General features: G+C 49.7%; 2 protein-coding genes across 2 annotated transcripts; both read left to right on the top strand.

Moving 5' to 3' along the window:
• Window positions 1-93: 93 nt before the first annotated feature.
• Window positions 94-6,697, top strand: Kcnab3 (potassium voltage-gated channel subfamily A regulatory beta subunit 3). The gene is made up of 14 exons (XM_052196776.1): window positions 94-730; window positions 1,970-2,013; window positions 2,101-2,138; window positions 2,377-2,456; window positions 3,697-3,741; window positions 3,825-3,869; window positions 4,018-4,061; window positions 4,233-4,319; window positions 4,571-4,656; window positions 4,800-4,920; window positions 5,001-5,095; window positions 5,194-5,314; window positions 5,403-5,491; window positions 5,706-6,697. Exons 1-14 carry the CDS (start codon window positions 489-491, stop codon window positions 5,781-5,783), a joined length of 1,215 nt encoding a protein of 404 aa, XP_052052736.1. The 5' UTR covers window positions 94-488; the 3' UTR covers window positions 5,784-6,697.
• A 6,813-nt stretch (window positions 6,698-13,510) lies between these two features.
• Rnf227 (ring finger protein 227) lies at window positions 13,511-15,705 on the top strand. The gene is made up of 2 exons (XM_052195057.1): window positions 13,511-14,143; window positions 14,244-15,705. The coding sequence occupies exons 1-2, from the start codon at window positions 13,627-13,629 to the stop codon at window positions 14,297-14,299; spliced, it is 573 nt and encodes a 190-aa protein (XP_052051017.1). The 5' UTR covers window positions 13,511-13,626; the 3' UTR covers window positions 14,300-15,705.
• Window positions 15,706-16,237: the final 532 nt, after the last annotated feature.

Raw genomic sequence — 16,237 nt, 5'->3', positions numbered from 1 at the left:
CAGATGAGCTGCGAGTTCGGCTGGGAGGCAGGCGGCTCCATGCAGATGAAGGGGCGGGGCCTGCATGTTAATGATCTGGGCTTGCTGCCAAAGCGGCTGGGAGCACAGCGGTCCCGCAGCGGTTCCAGCTGAAGTGGCACCCGTCTTTCGATACCCCTTGTCCCTGGGTAGCTATTCTTGAAGACCGTCCTCGACTTTTCTTTATCCTTACCCGTTTATCCTCCTACTCCCTTCATCACAGCCCCCAGCACCTGAATACCCACCACTCCGGGAGACCCCACGGTTTTTCCTTTCCCGCCGCAAAACCCGCGACCTCCAGCAGCCCGCCCCCGCGGGCCCGATCCCATTCGGTGGCTCTAGCGGCAGCCTCCTCAGGCTTCCCGCTCTCCCTGGGATCGCGCTATTATCTCACCGGTGTCTGCCCTCGGACTTCCCCGCTCGCTCCTCCCGCTCCCTCGGAGCCCCCTCCCCCGCCCTGGCCATCCGGCATGCAGGTGTCTATCGCGTGTACCGAGCAGAACCTTCGCAGCCGGAGCAGTGAGGACCGTCTCTGTGGACCCCGGCCCGGTCCTGGGGGTGGTAATGGAGGGTCAGTGGGCGGAGGGCATGGGAACCCTCCGGGGGGTGGAGGAACCAGCTCCAAGTCGCGAGCTGCAGTGGTTCCCAGACCCCCAGCCCCTGCTGGGACCCTTCGAGAGAGCACCGGCCGAGGCACTGGCATGAAATACAGGTATGGGGTGGCCGGACATCCTATCCATTCGTTCCTCTTTTGGGACCCCTGAGGTTTTCTTGGTTAGTCGCCTAGACCCCTTCAAACTCAGCTTAAAGATCTGCTTCACTCGCCCTCTTCTCGCTCACCGGCACTCACTCTCTTCGTCTGTTAGTTCCCCCAACTTTGAAATCAAGTTTACCAAGGTTGACAGAGTCCTGTCATACCTAAACAATGCCCCTGAGTTGTCTTCCTTACCCATAAAAAAGCGGGGAACGCCTGGATCTCCTGGCTGCTCCCCCCCACCCCCTCCAATGGAGTGTCCTTGGGTTGGCGTCCTGGGGAGAGGAGGCAGGGAGACAGCATCTCACTCTGGCCGGTTGGGGCGCCTGACCCAGATTTTGCCCCCACCAGCCCCGAGGCCAGTCTCCCTCAACCTTTCCAGGGTAGAATCAGTGCAGGGGAGAGGGAAGGGACATGTGAAAGGATGGACCACATCTTTCACCCTCATGCTGTAAGACGACAGGGGTTGGCGGGAAGGGTTGTGGAAGTTTTACTTTAACTCAGAGGACTGCCGGCCAGAGACTCTCAGAAGGGGGGTGGGAGCACTTTTGCTTGGGAGTGAGCTGAGGTCATTATTGTGACCCACCTTTGTCCTCTGAAGTATCTGATCTTCTCCCTGTAGCAGCCCTGATTAGGAAGTAGGGCTGTTGAATCTGTGCCTTGGAAAGAGAAGGAGGATTTAGTTCAATCTCAGAAGTTAATGAGGAAGAGAGAGCTGGACTTTCCTGTCAAAGCCTCTCCATCCCCATATCTGCCTTTCCTGAGGCCTCATCGGTGTGCCTGAGTTGGTTTACATTTCACTGTCACCCTTCAGGGTGGCATTCTTTAGCGGAGGGCCTGTTCTCACCGCAATCAGCCACATTTTTCAAATCCCACTACTCCACACATCCCAGAGTCCACTCAGACATGGCAGGACCTCACCCAGAAAAAGGAAACCAGAGGCAGAGATAATAGGAGGGAGCAGAGACGCTGGACGGTGGCTCTGGAGGGTCAGTCACCTCCTTCTTTACTTGTTCTTTCAACAATATTCCTAGGGCTCTACTATGGGGTAGCATTGTCCATCCCATCAGCCCATTCACTGGGTCTGGTTTCTTTGGACTGAGACCCTTGAGGGCTTGGAAGGACAGGAGCTGGGGACTGATAATCCAAGTCCCCAGTGGGGGCTTCATCCTTTCCTGCTGCTTCTGTATCCTGCAGGAACCTAGGGAAGTCTGGACTCCGGGTGTCCTGCCTTGGCCTTGGTGAGTTAGAACAGAAACTAAGGGAAAGGGGTGTTATTTTATGGCCTGTCTCCCACAGTTCTCACCGATCTGAATTCTCTCTTGCAGGTACCTGGGTCACATTTGGCTCTCAGATCTCAGATGAGGTATAAGTGATGGGACCAGGACACAGGGTCCAGGTGGTTGTGGCGAGGGAATAAGAAGAGGGTTTGGATGAGTATGGGGGCGGGGTAAAGGACCTGAAGCTGGAGGGAGGGCAAAGGAGAGAAAATGCTGGGACCAGGGATGAAGTGCTGTCCAGGGCTGAAGTGCTGTGGGCTAAGATGCAGGCAGGGAAGTAACTAAGGGCAACCGTTCATCTTCAACTTTTTCTCTCCTCCCTAGACAGCAGAAGATCTCCTGACCGTAGCCTATGAGCACGGTGTAAACCTGTTTGACACCGCGGAAGTGTACGCAGCAGGAAAGTAAGAACTGGGGTGAAAGAGTAAAGATGTATTTGGAAGGCAGGTTAAGAGAGAGAGAGAGAGAGAGAGAGAGAGAGAGAGAGAGAGAGAGAGAAAAGCTGGAAATTCTGGGAACAATAAAGTTCCAACTTTTCAGGCTAGTAAACACCCTGTGTATTATGGGAGTTGTAGTTCCCACAACACTTTCTTCTCTGGATTAGAGGTCAGTAGATATTACTGTGCAGTCACATTAAAATAAAACCAACAAGTTTATCCTGAAGACTACAAAACTTTATTTTCAAACACAGCACATCACATCATTTACATTGGGAGGAAGTCTACATGGCCTACTCTGCCTCTTTATTTGATAAACATTCTTCTTCAAGACTTAGCTCAGCGTCAGCGTCCCCAAGAAGCCTTTATCCAACTGCCCAGAATTGGCCATAACCAGTGAGCATTCTTGACACTCTGTTCTACCTTCTGACACTAAGTAAGTGTCTGCTTCATACAACTACATTTGCTGCTCAGTTCAGAGCCATCCTACCTCCATGGGACCTGTCTTGTCAAGAACCTTCTTAGGGGCCAGCAAAATGCATGCACTGTTTCTGGGAAGAGGTCAACATAAGCTTAACATAATATAACATATAGATAAGTGATTATCCAAACAGGGAACATACGAAAGACCCAGCATTATACAGTGTTTCAATAATTTCAGACTTGTCACAGCCGTGATCGTGTGTCACACGACTGTATAGGCTGGCCATGGTGGCACTGGAAGGATAAGGGAGGAAGATCGAGAATTTGAGGCCAACCTGGGCTACAAAGTGAGATCTTGTTTCTAAAAGTGGGAGGGACAAAGAGAAGGGACTTGTGTGAGCAACTCTTGGAAGCTGCTAAGAGGACTCCCCATGGAGCGGAGTCCCGGGCAGAACCAGGGCTGGGCTTAGGAGCCTAGCTGGAATTTTACAGAGGCAGAGGAAGGAGACAACAACCTAATCTGTTTCTCTTGCCTCCTTGTATTCTACCCCCTAAGCACCCACAATAGGGCTTGGTATACAGTTGATACACAACATAGGTGAATTAATTAAAATTATACACTCCTGGCTCTAGGAACCCCTCATCTTTGTCCAAAATAAAGCTGAGACTCCACAGTGGTTCCTGTTCTCCCACTCTTATCTCTACTGGAGAGGACGATCTGGAGAAGAGGGGGAAACTGGTCTGTCTTGGGGAGATGAGTGCCCTTACTTTGTATTTCTTTCAGGGCTGAGAGAACCCTAGGCAACATCCTCAAGAGCAAAGGGTGGAGGTGAGACTGTTTGGGGGGTTACTGGAGACATGGTCAACCAAACATCATTTTCCTGCTGGAAATAATTGTTTTGCTTTTTCCAGGAGATCAAGCTATGTTATTACCACCAAGATTTTTTGGGGAGGACAGTAAGTACTTGGGGCGAAGCCTTACAAAGTATATGGGATGGGAGTGGGGGGGGGGCTCTGCTCCATAGCTGCCGGAAAGGACTCGTGCCATCCCAGTTTCTCATAGCTTCAGATAAGCCCCCCTCCTTGATGTAACCTCTTCCTACAGGGCAGAAACTGAGCGTGGCTTGAGTCGCAAACACATCATTGAAGGTGAGAGTTGGTGCCTGGGACCCTGAGGTGGGCAGCCCTGGAGGCCCAAGGAATTAGGAATGTTCCTGATGTCCTGAAGCGAAAGATTAAGTTGACCTTGTCAAGAAGATATGGTCTGATATTTTTATTGACGGTAGTATTTACCTTCCTTTCCCTTCTCCACCGCCCCAGGCTTGCAAGGATCCCTGGACCGCCTCCAACTGGAATACGTTGACATAGTATTCGCCAATCGTTCAGACCCTAACAGTCCTATGGAGGGTAAGAACTAGCACCCCCAGACCTGTCAGCCCTTCAAAACTGAGCACTTTTTCAAACTTGCATCAGGAAGTCAGCCTTCTCCCACTCAAACACCCCCAATCTCAGTAGCAGAGTCTCAGATCCAAGGGTGAAGAACAGACTGCAGACATGCCCGGGGTCTTGCTGTGTCGGACAGAGTCTAGGTGCACTGGATCTGGAGTCTAGGACTCCATGGATTAGACAGCAAGGCTTTTCCTCTCTTGTGCACCTAGAGATTGTGAGAGCCATGACCCATGTCATCAACCAGGGCCTGGCCCTGTACTGGGGGACATCCAGATGGAGTGCTGCAGAAATCATGGTATGTGAAACACACACACACACACACACACACACACACTCCATATCTGGTTCCCTTTCCTCATGACCAGTCCATACTTCACTGCACTGAGAAAGAAGAAAACAGGATTTCTCTGACTCCTGTTCCCTTTCCACGCCAACCAGGAGGCCTACTCCATGGCCAGGCAGTTCAATTTGATCCCTCCTGTGTGTGAACAAGCGGAGAACCACTTCTTTCAGAGGGAGAAGGTGGAGATGCAGCTGCCGGAGCTCTACCACAAAATTGGTGTGCAGACCCTCGTCCCCCCTTTCCTGTTTCACCCATGACATGCGTCCCTGTTCCACACCAAATCCTCTTGCCCTTAGGTGTAGGCTCGGTCACGTGGTCTCCCCTGGCGTGCGGCCTCATTACTAGCAAGTATGATGGGCGAGTTCCGGATACTTGCAAAGCCACTGTCAAGGTCAGACTTGGTGGCTGAGGGCGGCAGGGCTGGGCTGGCTAGGGGGCAGTGTGGTCAAGGGGGGGTCGAGCCCTTTGCTGATTCTCCTCGGCTTCCAGGGCTACCAGTGGCTCAAAGAAAAAGTGCAGACTGAGGAAGGCAAGAAGCAGCAGGCCAGAGTGACCGACCTCCTTCCCATCGCAGACCAGCTGGACTGCACCGTGGCCCAGCTGGCTATAGGTGAGACTTCCTGAACCTCTTCTGACACTTCTGGAGTCTGAGTGCCCATACCGACCCATCTGGTCCTTTTTCTCCCCTCTGGTCCCAGCCTGGTGTCTCCGAAGCGAGGGTGTCAGCTCAGTTTTACTGGGGGTGTCCAGTGCAGAGCAGCTGATGGAACATCTGGGCTCCCTACAGGTGAGTTTCAGATTCAGAAACAGAATTCCTTTCTCTCCATGCTGTCTAACCCTGAATGGACTGAACGGCCCACCTTCTTGCAGAGTTGTCATTTGCAAGGGAAAGTTCAGGGAGACAGGGCCAAGTTGTCAAAAAGCTAAGACTTTCTCAGTGGGTCCCATTGTGGCCTTCATCATGCCCTTACTCGGTGCCCTCTCTACTGCCCATTCTCTAGGTGCTGAGTCAGCTGACGCCGCAAACGGTGATGGAAATAGATGCGCTCTTGGGGAACAAATCTCATTCCAAGAAATAGACCGTTGGGGGCGCGGGGACCCAAGGCGGAGTGATTGCACCCTCTGGAAAGCCACTTTCCTGCATCCTGCAATCAGCTCCGGATCCCCACCAACCAAACCCTGCTCCCACGCAGCAGCGCCGCGGCAGAATCGGGGTAGCCCCGCCCACCAACGAGTCCCGGCTTCGAGTAGCGATTCGCATGAACAAAGCCATATCCTTTCACAGGGGCACCGGGAACAGGAGAGAAAGTAGATCTCCCGCCCACCTTCTATGCCCCTGCTGTTTCCTAGGACTAGGTCCTCTCGCTATTCCAGGGCATGAGCCTTCTCCTCTCAGCCATTTGGTCTCGCACCGCTCCGCTCATTTCTTCCCCCTATTGCTAAAACCCAGAAAACATGGAGCAGCTAAGAGAAACATTTAGAGTATCTCAAAAGTGGGCCTTGAAATATCAAGCGGAGCAAGAACCTACACGGGGAACGGGGCTTTGTAGTGTTTGTTCAATAGAAGCCAGGCTGGCCCTGGCAGAAAGTAATTATAATCTTTGGAAAGCAGACTCCTGCCTCCTGCCTGGAGGTGGAGGACTTAAATCTAGAACTAGGGTCATACTTTGTGCTGCAGAGAGGGGATAAAGATGGGGAAGACGAATGTTGACAAAAGCAGAAAGAAATGTACTGGCTGTATCACAGAAATGGCGAGGTGGCCCTTAGAAAACAAAGTGCTTTGGAGGACTTAGTGACACCCTTTGGGCCACCAGCAAAGACGTGGGGTTGTAAAAGGTCTGGGGAAAAACTTGGGCATGAACTGGATTTAGTATGTAGCAGCAGAGGACTTCAGTCTTCTTCCTGGCAATAAACCTAAAGCAATAAAGACAGCCCCTCTGCTGTAAGACTTCCCAGGGAACTGTAAATAAAATCTCAGCTTGATCCTCAAGAATGGCTTCTGAAAGTGCAGGGTTGGGGTGGGGCTTAGGGGCGCGGCTCACTTGACACTTCCTCTCACTGCTTTGTTAGAAAGCTCTCAGACCTCATTTTCTCTCTGTGAGTAGCTCAGGCATCCCAGCTTTGGTTATGGTTTCCTTGAAGGATCTGAAGTACCAGGTATCCCTGGCACAGGACCTTTCTTTTGAAACTAGTGATGCGCCTTAGTTTCGTTGACCCCCTTCTTACCTTCCTAATGAAAGATGCAGCTAACACTCTCCACCTTTTGTACATTACATTTTAAACTTTCATTTTGTGTGTGTGTCACATGCCACAGTGCTCTTAGGAGGTCAGAGGACATAGTTTGCAGCAATCACCAGTATCCTTTTAGCCATCTTGTTAGCCTGCCCTCCCCCCTTTAATTTTTAGGTGGGTATTTTGCCTGCATATATAGTTTATGTGCCACTTGCATCCTAATGGCAAGAAGCCAGAAGAAGGTGTTGGATCCCAGGGACTGGAGTTAGAATTGCAAGCTGTTCTGTGGATGCTAGGAATTGAATTCAGGTCCTCTTGCAAGAGCAGCAACTGAGTTACCTCTCCACCACCCACCCCACCTCACCCTCTTTGTCTTTTAAGGTTTTACGTGTCTGAGCCTTTTGCCTGCATGTGTATCTGTGCATCACAGGTGTGCCTACAGGATAGGAAGTCAAATCCCCTGGAACTTGGGTCACAGATGATTGTGAGGTAACAGGTACATGCTGGGAACAAACTTGGGTCCTTTGCAAAAGCAGCCAGGACTCTTAACCACTCTCTCTCTCTCTCTCTCTCTCACACACACACACACACACTCACACACACACACTGTTTTTAAAGTTTTTAAAAATATTTATTTTATTTATATGAGTACACTGTCACTGTCTTCAGACACACCAGAAGAGTATATCAGATCCCATTACAGATGGTTGTGAGCCACCATGTGGTTGCTGGGAATTAAACTCAGGACCTCTGGAAGAGCAAAGTTTTATCTGCCACACCTCTTGTCTTATAGGTCTCCTTTCCCTTGTGCCTCATACCTACAGGGACCCAGAAATGAAGCAGTTTATTTGTGGCTAGATAGGAAAGGTCGCTGGGGTTGTGATTTTGTGATGTGATAGAATGGTACCGTGAGACCTGTCTCTTTGGAGAAGATACAGAGAGAGGGAAAGAGGCACAATTTGTGTGAGAAACCGGCAAAAGGCCAGGTGGGAAGGCAGCAGGGGAGGAGAGTCCAATGTGTTCTCCGGGTCCTGCCGCTATTCCTGTTGTTTATGGACTCTGTTTCTAGGAGGAAAGGAAGTGAGTGGGAAGCTACAACTGCAGGGATTCCAAGGCAAAGGAGGCGAGGCCTGCCACCCTTAAATGCAGCCTCAGTGGCCCCTCCTATCCCTCTCACCCTGCCTTGATCCTGGCATCGTCAGGAGTGCAGAGCAGAACGAATTTCCAGGAGAGCCTCCGAGCAGCCTGCGCTCACTGACTGGATTAGCAGCCATCAGCAGCAACTAATGAGTGCTCGTGTCTACCCTCTAATCTCCCACTCATTCTGGAAGGCTGTGGAGAATTCAAAGAAGTGAGATGCATGACTAAGCTATGATTAGTTCTTCTGTGACAAACATACATGGATTTATCAATTCAAAATAGTATTCTCCTTAAATAGTTCTCTTGGAGAGCAATGCGCTTCTTCTACTGCCTCCCCCAGTGCGCAACACATTTTTGTTTATTTTTCCTGCTTCTGTTCAACACCCTTTAAAACCTCCTCTTAGGATTACCTCCAGCAGTACTTTGGAAGTCCCTTGTCAACAAAACCTTCCTTTGTTACACTTCCTTTGTATACAGACATTTGCCATTATTTCTCACCTACCTTGTTCATGAATTCAGTGAGCATTTGGGCATCGGGTCACTCTATGGGGTGGCGTGGGAATATGGAATGACCTTCGTGTAGCTTGCTGCTGGAAGAAACAATCACATGCTCACTGCTCTAGTACAAACTTCTGTTGCCCAATGTCCAGAGGAAAGCATGGTAACGTTAACAGCATCTAGAACGAGTTCAGGCCACGGCACGGCTGCCCCGAGAGCAGGGAGTAGCTGTTAAAAGCAAGGGCCTGGACACAGAAAGAAACATGCAAGTAGTATCAGTCAGCTTTCTGTTGCTGAGACAAAATTCTCGAAGTAAACAAATAAAGAGGAAAGGTTTCTTCCAGCTCATGAGTTGGAAGGTTTCAGCACCTGGTTGTTTGGGCCATTTGCTTTTGAGCCCATGGCAGATCATCACAGTAGACCAAACTGCTGCCTTCATGGTAGCCAAGAAGCAGAGAGGAAGGGGCTGAGCTCCCAACATACCCTTCACACAGCCCTTAACCTAAATCCTAACAGTTCCATTCCCTCTCCAAATTACCATCACCTGGGAACCAAGCCGTCAACACATGGCTTTAGGGGACATTTAAGATCCAAACCATAATGGAACCCTGAAGCCTCCAAATCCAGAGTGTCCACGGAGCAAAGAGAGCCTGACACACAGAGGTCAGGGCCCCCAAGACCTTCTGGGCATTTCAGAGCATTACTCTGATCCTGAAGATAACAGGGCAGTATCTCTTTTGGTTAAAAATGAAATTGAAGCCGGGCAGTGGTGGCGCACGCCTGTAATCCCAGCACTCTGGGAGGCAGAGGCAGGCGGATTTCTGAGCTCAAGGCCACCCTGGTCCACAGAGTGAGTTCCAGGACAGCCAGGGCTATAGAGAGAAACCCTGTCTCAAAAAAAAAAAAAAAAACAAATCAAAAAAAAAAAAAAAAAAGAAAGAAAGAAAGAAAGAAAAGAAAAGAAATTGAGGTGAGGGGGAGGAGGGCTGAAAAGATGACTTAGCTGTGACGATGCACACTGTGCTTGTGAAGGACCCAGCTCCCTCCTGAGGGTCCTCAGGCAGCTCACACCCCCTAACCCCACCCCCTGGGGTGGCAGCTGACTCCTTTTTGCTTCAGCAGGCACCTCCATGCACACACACACACACATACACATGTACACGCACACACACGCACGCACACATAACAAAGAGACAGACAGATATACACACACAGAGGCAGACATAATTTAAAATAAGATAATTTAAAACCATATGCATAACTTACACATTTTTTTCCTCCTCCTGTGGGTTGGCTGGGAGTCCCTCTGTCCTCCTGTGGGTTCCTCTGTCCTTTCCCTTGGCTTCCTTCATGTGTCTGGATTCATTTAGCAGGTTCACGGAGCAGGAATATTCTAGATCTCTTCACTAGGATGTCAAGCAATCAGCACTCACCTCCAGTGCTCATGTCTACCCCACTTACTGCTGTGGTGGTCTCGGGCAGCCTTCCAGCAGGCAAGTGTGCCCTGCTGTGGAGTCCAGCAGGGTGGGGGTCCAGAGCACACACCATCTCTGCCTCTTGCTATTACTGGTCAGGGCTGGTCACAAAGCCATCCTCCTCCGCTGCAGAGATGGGGAAGTCGATTCCTTTTGATTGATTGGAAACAGAGTCTCACTATGTTAGCCCACAGTGCCACCAGACTCAATTGGTCCGTCTCAGCCTCCTAAGTGCTAGGACTGCACTCTGTGCCGCCTAGCCTAGTGCAGTGGGCTGGGAGATGCTGGGAGAGACACTGGCTACGTCAAAGGATTTTAAACGGGTGGAAGCAGCTACAGAATGTGACTGCTTTGAGATAAGGGAACGTCTCTGTAAATAATATGGAGGGGGAAAGCCTGTAGACCGGAGAGTTTGTGAATGAACTGGAAGCTTGTGAATGACAGGGAGGCAAGAGATGACAGCAGCTTGGACCAGGAGCATGGGAAAGATGTAGGGATAAGTATCCAGATTGGTTATTGAAAGGACAAAGTGGTCTGGGCTTCGGGATGGATTGATAAAGGAAGAGGAGGGGAGGGGAGAACTTACAGCTATCACCCAGGTTATGGAGCTAGCAAAGGAAAGAGAAGAGGAAACATGGAAGAAATTCTGGTTTGGAAAAGGGGGATCACCGGTTTGGGTTCTTGGCCATAAAGGCTGTGGAACAAGTGAGAGGAAACTATAAATGAACTTAGAGGGGCCACTGGCCATGGAACACCTTGTGGTCATTTTATTCTACCTTTGTTGAGTAAGATTGGGTTGGGAGGTGGCTCACCGGTAAAGTGCTTGAATGTAAGAGCGAGAACCTAAGTTTGAATCCACAGACCTCACATAAGCTGAGTGTAACGATACGTATGTCTGTAATCACGGTCTCCTATAGAGGTGGGAGGAGGTTCCAGGAGAATCCTCGGAATCCCAGAAGCTTGTGGACCAGCTATCCTGATAAACAGGTCTGTGAAGCCCTGTCCGAAGCAAGGTGGGCTTTGAGGCTATGCTCAGTGGTGGATGCTTTCAGCCCTAGCACTTTGAGATAGAAGCAAGCAGATCTCTGAGTTTGAGGCCAGTCAGGGCTACACAGTAAGACTCTGCCTCACAAACAAACAAACACCCACTAGCAACAACAGGAAAAGCCTAACAAGGAGAAAGTGAGGGCACTTGAGGTTATCCTCTGATTTTCACACATGTACCATAGCATGAACCACACAAAAGAATCCACACACATGTACACACATACAAAATCAAAGATTAAGACTTGCCATCAGTTGGAGATTGTTTTATGCATATGTGTGGGTAGGAATGTATGTATGCCAGGTGTGTGCGGTGCCCATGGAGTCTAGAAAAGGTTCAGATCTGAAGCTGGCGGTGCAGGCAACTGTGAGCTGCCCAACACAGGTGCAGGGAACTGAACTCAGGTCCTCTGGAAGAGCAGCAGGTGTTCTTAAGCACGGAGCCACCTTGCCAGCCCCCTGAAGATATTTTAAAATATGAGGCACCCCTTTCCAAAGAAAAGGTTCCACAAAAGGCATGGATTATGACAGTGTCACTGGAATACGTGACTAAGTTCTCCCAAGTGACCACGAAAGCCATCAAGCTCCTAAAATTTTAATGTCTGCTTAAAAACAATGGTAAACGAAAGCAGGATACGAAGGTACACACCTGTAGTCCCAGCATGTGGGAGGCAGAACAAGAACGACCTGAAGTGTGACGGTCATTTGGGACGTGTAGAGTTCTGTTCCAGCCTCCAGTCTGTACTGCTCTTATGGAGGGTGCAGCTTGGTTGCCAGAACCCATGCTGGGCAGTTCACAACCACATGAACTCCAGCTTCAGGAGATGGGACAGCTGTTTGGATTCCAGAGGTTCCTGTACTCATGGGCACATACCCACACAGACCTACAAACATACATCACTAACAACAAAATAAATCTTAGGTAAATCTCACCAAAAAAGATTACTTTCCAGAAACCATAATCACAGTGCTCTGGAAGCTGAGGCGGGAGGATTGCCATGAGTCTGAGATCAGCCTAGACTACACATTAGGTTCCAAATTAGACTGGGCAAAAGGTGACTGCTGTTAGGCATGGTAACAAATGCCTTTAATGCCAGCACTCAGGAGGCAGAGGCAGAGGCAGGCAGATTTCTTGTGAGTTTGAAGCATCCAGAACTACACACAAAGTTTCAGACCAACCAGGGCTATAGAGTGAGACTCTGCTCAAAACCAAGCAAAGATTACCCTCGACATTTTAAAACGCTCATGTTATAAACCAAAACCAGCTCTATCTTACCTGTGACAAGCCAGTAAATGCTATTCATGTAGAGAAGCCCATCTTGTATTAGCCAAGAGATGGTGTATGGGAAATACTGGGTACCAAGAAGTTAGAGAGAACACGAAGCCAGCTTGGAGCCAGAGATGATAAGGAGAATAATATAGCCGTTGCTTATCTGATGTTTACTGTGTGCCAGTCATCCTTTTAGGCACCTTACAAACACAAGCTCTTTTCATCTTTACTATTATTAACTACACTTTGTTCATGAGGAAATCAAGACCCAGAGAAATTAAGTAACTTGCCTGTGGTGTCACAACTAGGATTTGTTCTCAAGCCAACTGTGTCATGACTGTGCTATTATCCTCCGCAGCAGAGCTGGGTATAGGAGGATGAGGACGCAGCATGGGTGTGGGTGCTGCACCGTGAGGGAATGTGGGTTGTGAGTACCACGTCCTGTTTACCTGTGGGAGAAGTCAGACCCCTGAGTCAGAAGTCATGCAGAGCTGCTTCGTTTCAACCATCATACTGTGTGGGTGTCCAAGCCTGGATACTCCGGAAGGAAAAGATTCCCAGCATTCCTAAGGTCGTGATCCTGGAATCTAAAAGTCCCTCCTTGGATTGAGATGTTAGCTGGACTCAAACTCTCAGAGGGGGGGGGGGAATTTTGGGGAGCCAGCCTTCCAAAGAACCCAAGAGGTCATGTATAAAAAGGAGAGGTGAAGGTAGAGTGAATTGTGGTTGGGCACAATCCAAACATCCAGGAGCCCAATTAAAATTGGACAGTAAACCTGGCATATGCTGCTTGGTTTTTTTTTTTTGGGGGGGGGGGGGTTGTGAAAGAGTATGAACATGTGGCAAATAGGCCAAGAGGCCTTAGAGACTTGGGCCGGTGACTGTGTGCAAGAGACCTGGGCATCTGCTTCAGGCAGGTTTAATTGACAGCGCTGGTGTTTTGCTGGGGATTAGGGAGTCCACCATGGAATCAGTGTGTGGAGCGTGGCCCCCTCTTTCCTCGGGCAATTCTGCCATTGTCTTGGACATTCACCCCGTTGTATCCCCACTTGGAAGTCCAGCCTCGCGCCTCCGCCGCCCCAACGCGTGCCTCGGAAGGGAGCGGCTGATCTGTGCATGACGCCTCGAGGGCGGGGCTTCACTATTAAAAGGGGACAGAGGCGGCGGCGCGGGCCCCAGGCCCCAGCCCTGGCCCAAGGAGGGCTCGTTCATTCTGTGTCCTAGCCGCCGCGGGATCGAAGTCCTAGGGCCACGGTGACCACGATGCAGCTCTTGATGCGAGTGCCCTCTCTTCCCGAGCGGGGTGAGCTGGACTGCAACATCTGCTTCCGACCCTACAACCTCGGGGCCCGCGCGCCCCGCCGCCTGCCTGGCACGGCGCGTGCCCGCTGCGGCCACACGCTGTGCACCGCTTGCCTGCGCGAGCTGGCGGCGCGGGGCGACAGCAGCCGCACGGCCGCGCGCGTGGTGCGCTTGCGCCGCGCTGTCACGTGCCCGTTCTGCCGCGCGCCTTCCCCGCTCCCGCGCGGTGGCGTCACGGAGATCGCGCTAGACCCTGACTTGCAGTCACGGCTGGAGGAAAAAGCCCGAGCTCAGCGTGAAGGAGACCCGATGGGGAGCCCGGCCAAAGAAAGCGGAGAGGATGGAGAGGACGACGACGGGAAAGAGGGGAGCAAGAAGGGGGCGGGACCTCCAAGTGCGGGTTGGCGCGCGCTTCGCCGAATTTTGGACCGGGTGCTGACGCCGGCGCGTCGCTTGCGGCGTCCGTTGCCTAGCAATGGTGAGGGGCGGCCTGGGGAGGATACTGGGTATGTAGCGCCGAAGAATGCTGGGTCAGGTTGCATCCTCCTGTTGCCACTAACCCTTCTTCTTTCCTCCAGTGCTCTACTGTCCAGAGGTCAAGGACATTGCCCACATGACCCGTTGTACGCTGTAACTGAAGAACCCGGGAGCTATGGCAGAAAGCAGGTGGGAGCAGCATTCTCCGGTGTGCTCTGAAACAAAGGGTTGATGTCAAGACTACCTGGAAGTCAAGACTGATGCTGGAATTGGTACGTGCGTGTTGGAGATGGAGCTGAACTGAACGTACCCTAGGTGGTGTGAATTCTGAGCTGCGAAGGCTCCGCGACAGTGCCAGCATTAACATTTTCAGGATGGAGTGGCAAAGGGATAATAGAAACACAGCCTACCATAATGTGGGAAGAAAAAAATAACAAAACTTTGGCGTTTGTTCAGTCTGTGGTGTAAGCAACAGATCCCATTTTAGCAGTGGTCTATGGTTGAAAATGCCTACTTTGAAAAAATAGGACAGGACAGGGGATATGCTAATTTTTATGACATGTCAAGCTCACTTATCTGGTTATGTGTGTTTGCTGGCATGCAGTCTTCCCACTCTTGGTTCTGTGCTCCAGAAATTACTGAGTTGCCTCCCTGCTTATGATTGGAAGTCTTGCATACCCAACCTCCTTCAGCTTAATAGGGCAGGTATGAAAACATCCAAGGGACATTTATTTACAGGAGGCCTTAATTAAGGCTTATCAAGGATGGGTGAGCCACTTGATAAAGGAAGCAAAATTTAGCCCTTTATTTGTTATCTTTACTGACTCTGTAGCAATATTGGGGGGGGGGAAGATGCTCACATAATTTTGTGTCCCATAATGGGACATTGTTTATTATATGTAGATAGTACTATTTTAAAATCCTGTAAATATCTTACTGTAGATTTAAAATCAAGACCAGCAGTGTTGGTTGGTCTCACAGCTTGCTAGAAATGCAGAATTTCAGGACCCCAGTCCACATTCCCTGATATTTTTAGAATCCCAGGTATGTGTATGTAAGTTAAGAAACATTGGTTTAGATCTTAGTCATTCTGGGATGTCATCATCATCTGTAGGTGGAACATTTAAAACATTAGTGACACATTAAAGTTCCAAAGTGATATTCTTTTGAGAAGAATTTTTTTTTCTGAGCTACAAATGTAAATTTACAATAGACCTCAGTTTTCAGAGGTTCTCAAGATTTTGTTTTTATTGACAAATGTATGTAGTATAAGTTTCCATTTTTTTTTTATAAAGGAAAAGGTTTTGTCCTTTTCCTGTCCTTAAGTTTTAGCTTAAATGTCCCTTTTTGGAAGCCAGCATGCATCTGTTGTAATGTGCCTGTTGTCTCTATTTTCTGTATATGTGTTGTCAAAGTGAATGCTACATTTATTTTCTGGTATTTTATGTTTTGAGTGTTTCTAGTGTATAAACTTTAAAATGACTATCTCCAGAACCAATAGCAGTGTTAATGTAGAATATATATTCAAAAAATGTTTGTTGAATTTATTTTGAATGTAATAGTCCCAAGAATAAAGTATCTGGGCTCACTCAACCTGTGAAAGACTGTTATTGAGTAAGACAAAGTTTTATCAAGCAGTTCAGTTCGGTGACACAACAATCATCCCAGTTCTTTAAAACAAAACAAAATACGCTGCCTGCTCCGTAGTGGAATGGAAAGTGTGGTGCCGTAGTGACCTCTGCTGACTGGGGAAGGTGGTTTGCAGTGCCAGCCAGCCCTCCTGTCAGGCTGCCTGCTCCCTCTGCTCTGCACAGCTATTGTGACCTCAGGGGTCCTACTGCTCACCAGCTCTCTGCACTGAACTCATCATGTGCTTGGTGTTAGAAAAAGGGTCTTAAGCAAAACAAAACAAAACAAAAAAGCAAATGAAAAGGGCTACACAGAGAAACCCTGCATCAAAAAAAACCAAAAACAAAACACAGGCGGTGCTGGCACACGCCTTTAATGCCGGCATTTGGGAAGCAGAGGCAGGCGGATTTCTGAGTTCGAGGCCAGCCTGGTCTACAGAGTGAGTTCCAGGACAGCCAGGGCTACA

Source organism: Apodemus sylvaticus, chromosome 10 (assembly GCF_947179515.1).
Source record: "Apodemus sylvaticus chromosome 10, mApoSyl1.1, whole genome shotgun sequence".
In the NCBI taxonomy this organism is placed as follows: domain Eukaryota; kingdom Metazoa; phylum Chordata; class Mammalia; order Rodentia; family Muridae; genus Apodemus; species Apodemus sylvaticus.
Note: the sequence above shows the minus strand (reverse complement) of the source record. Positions and strands in the feature narration are given on the sequence as shown.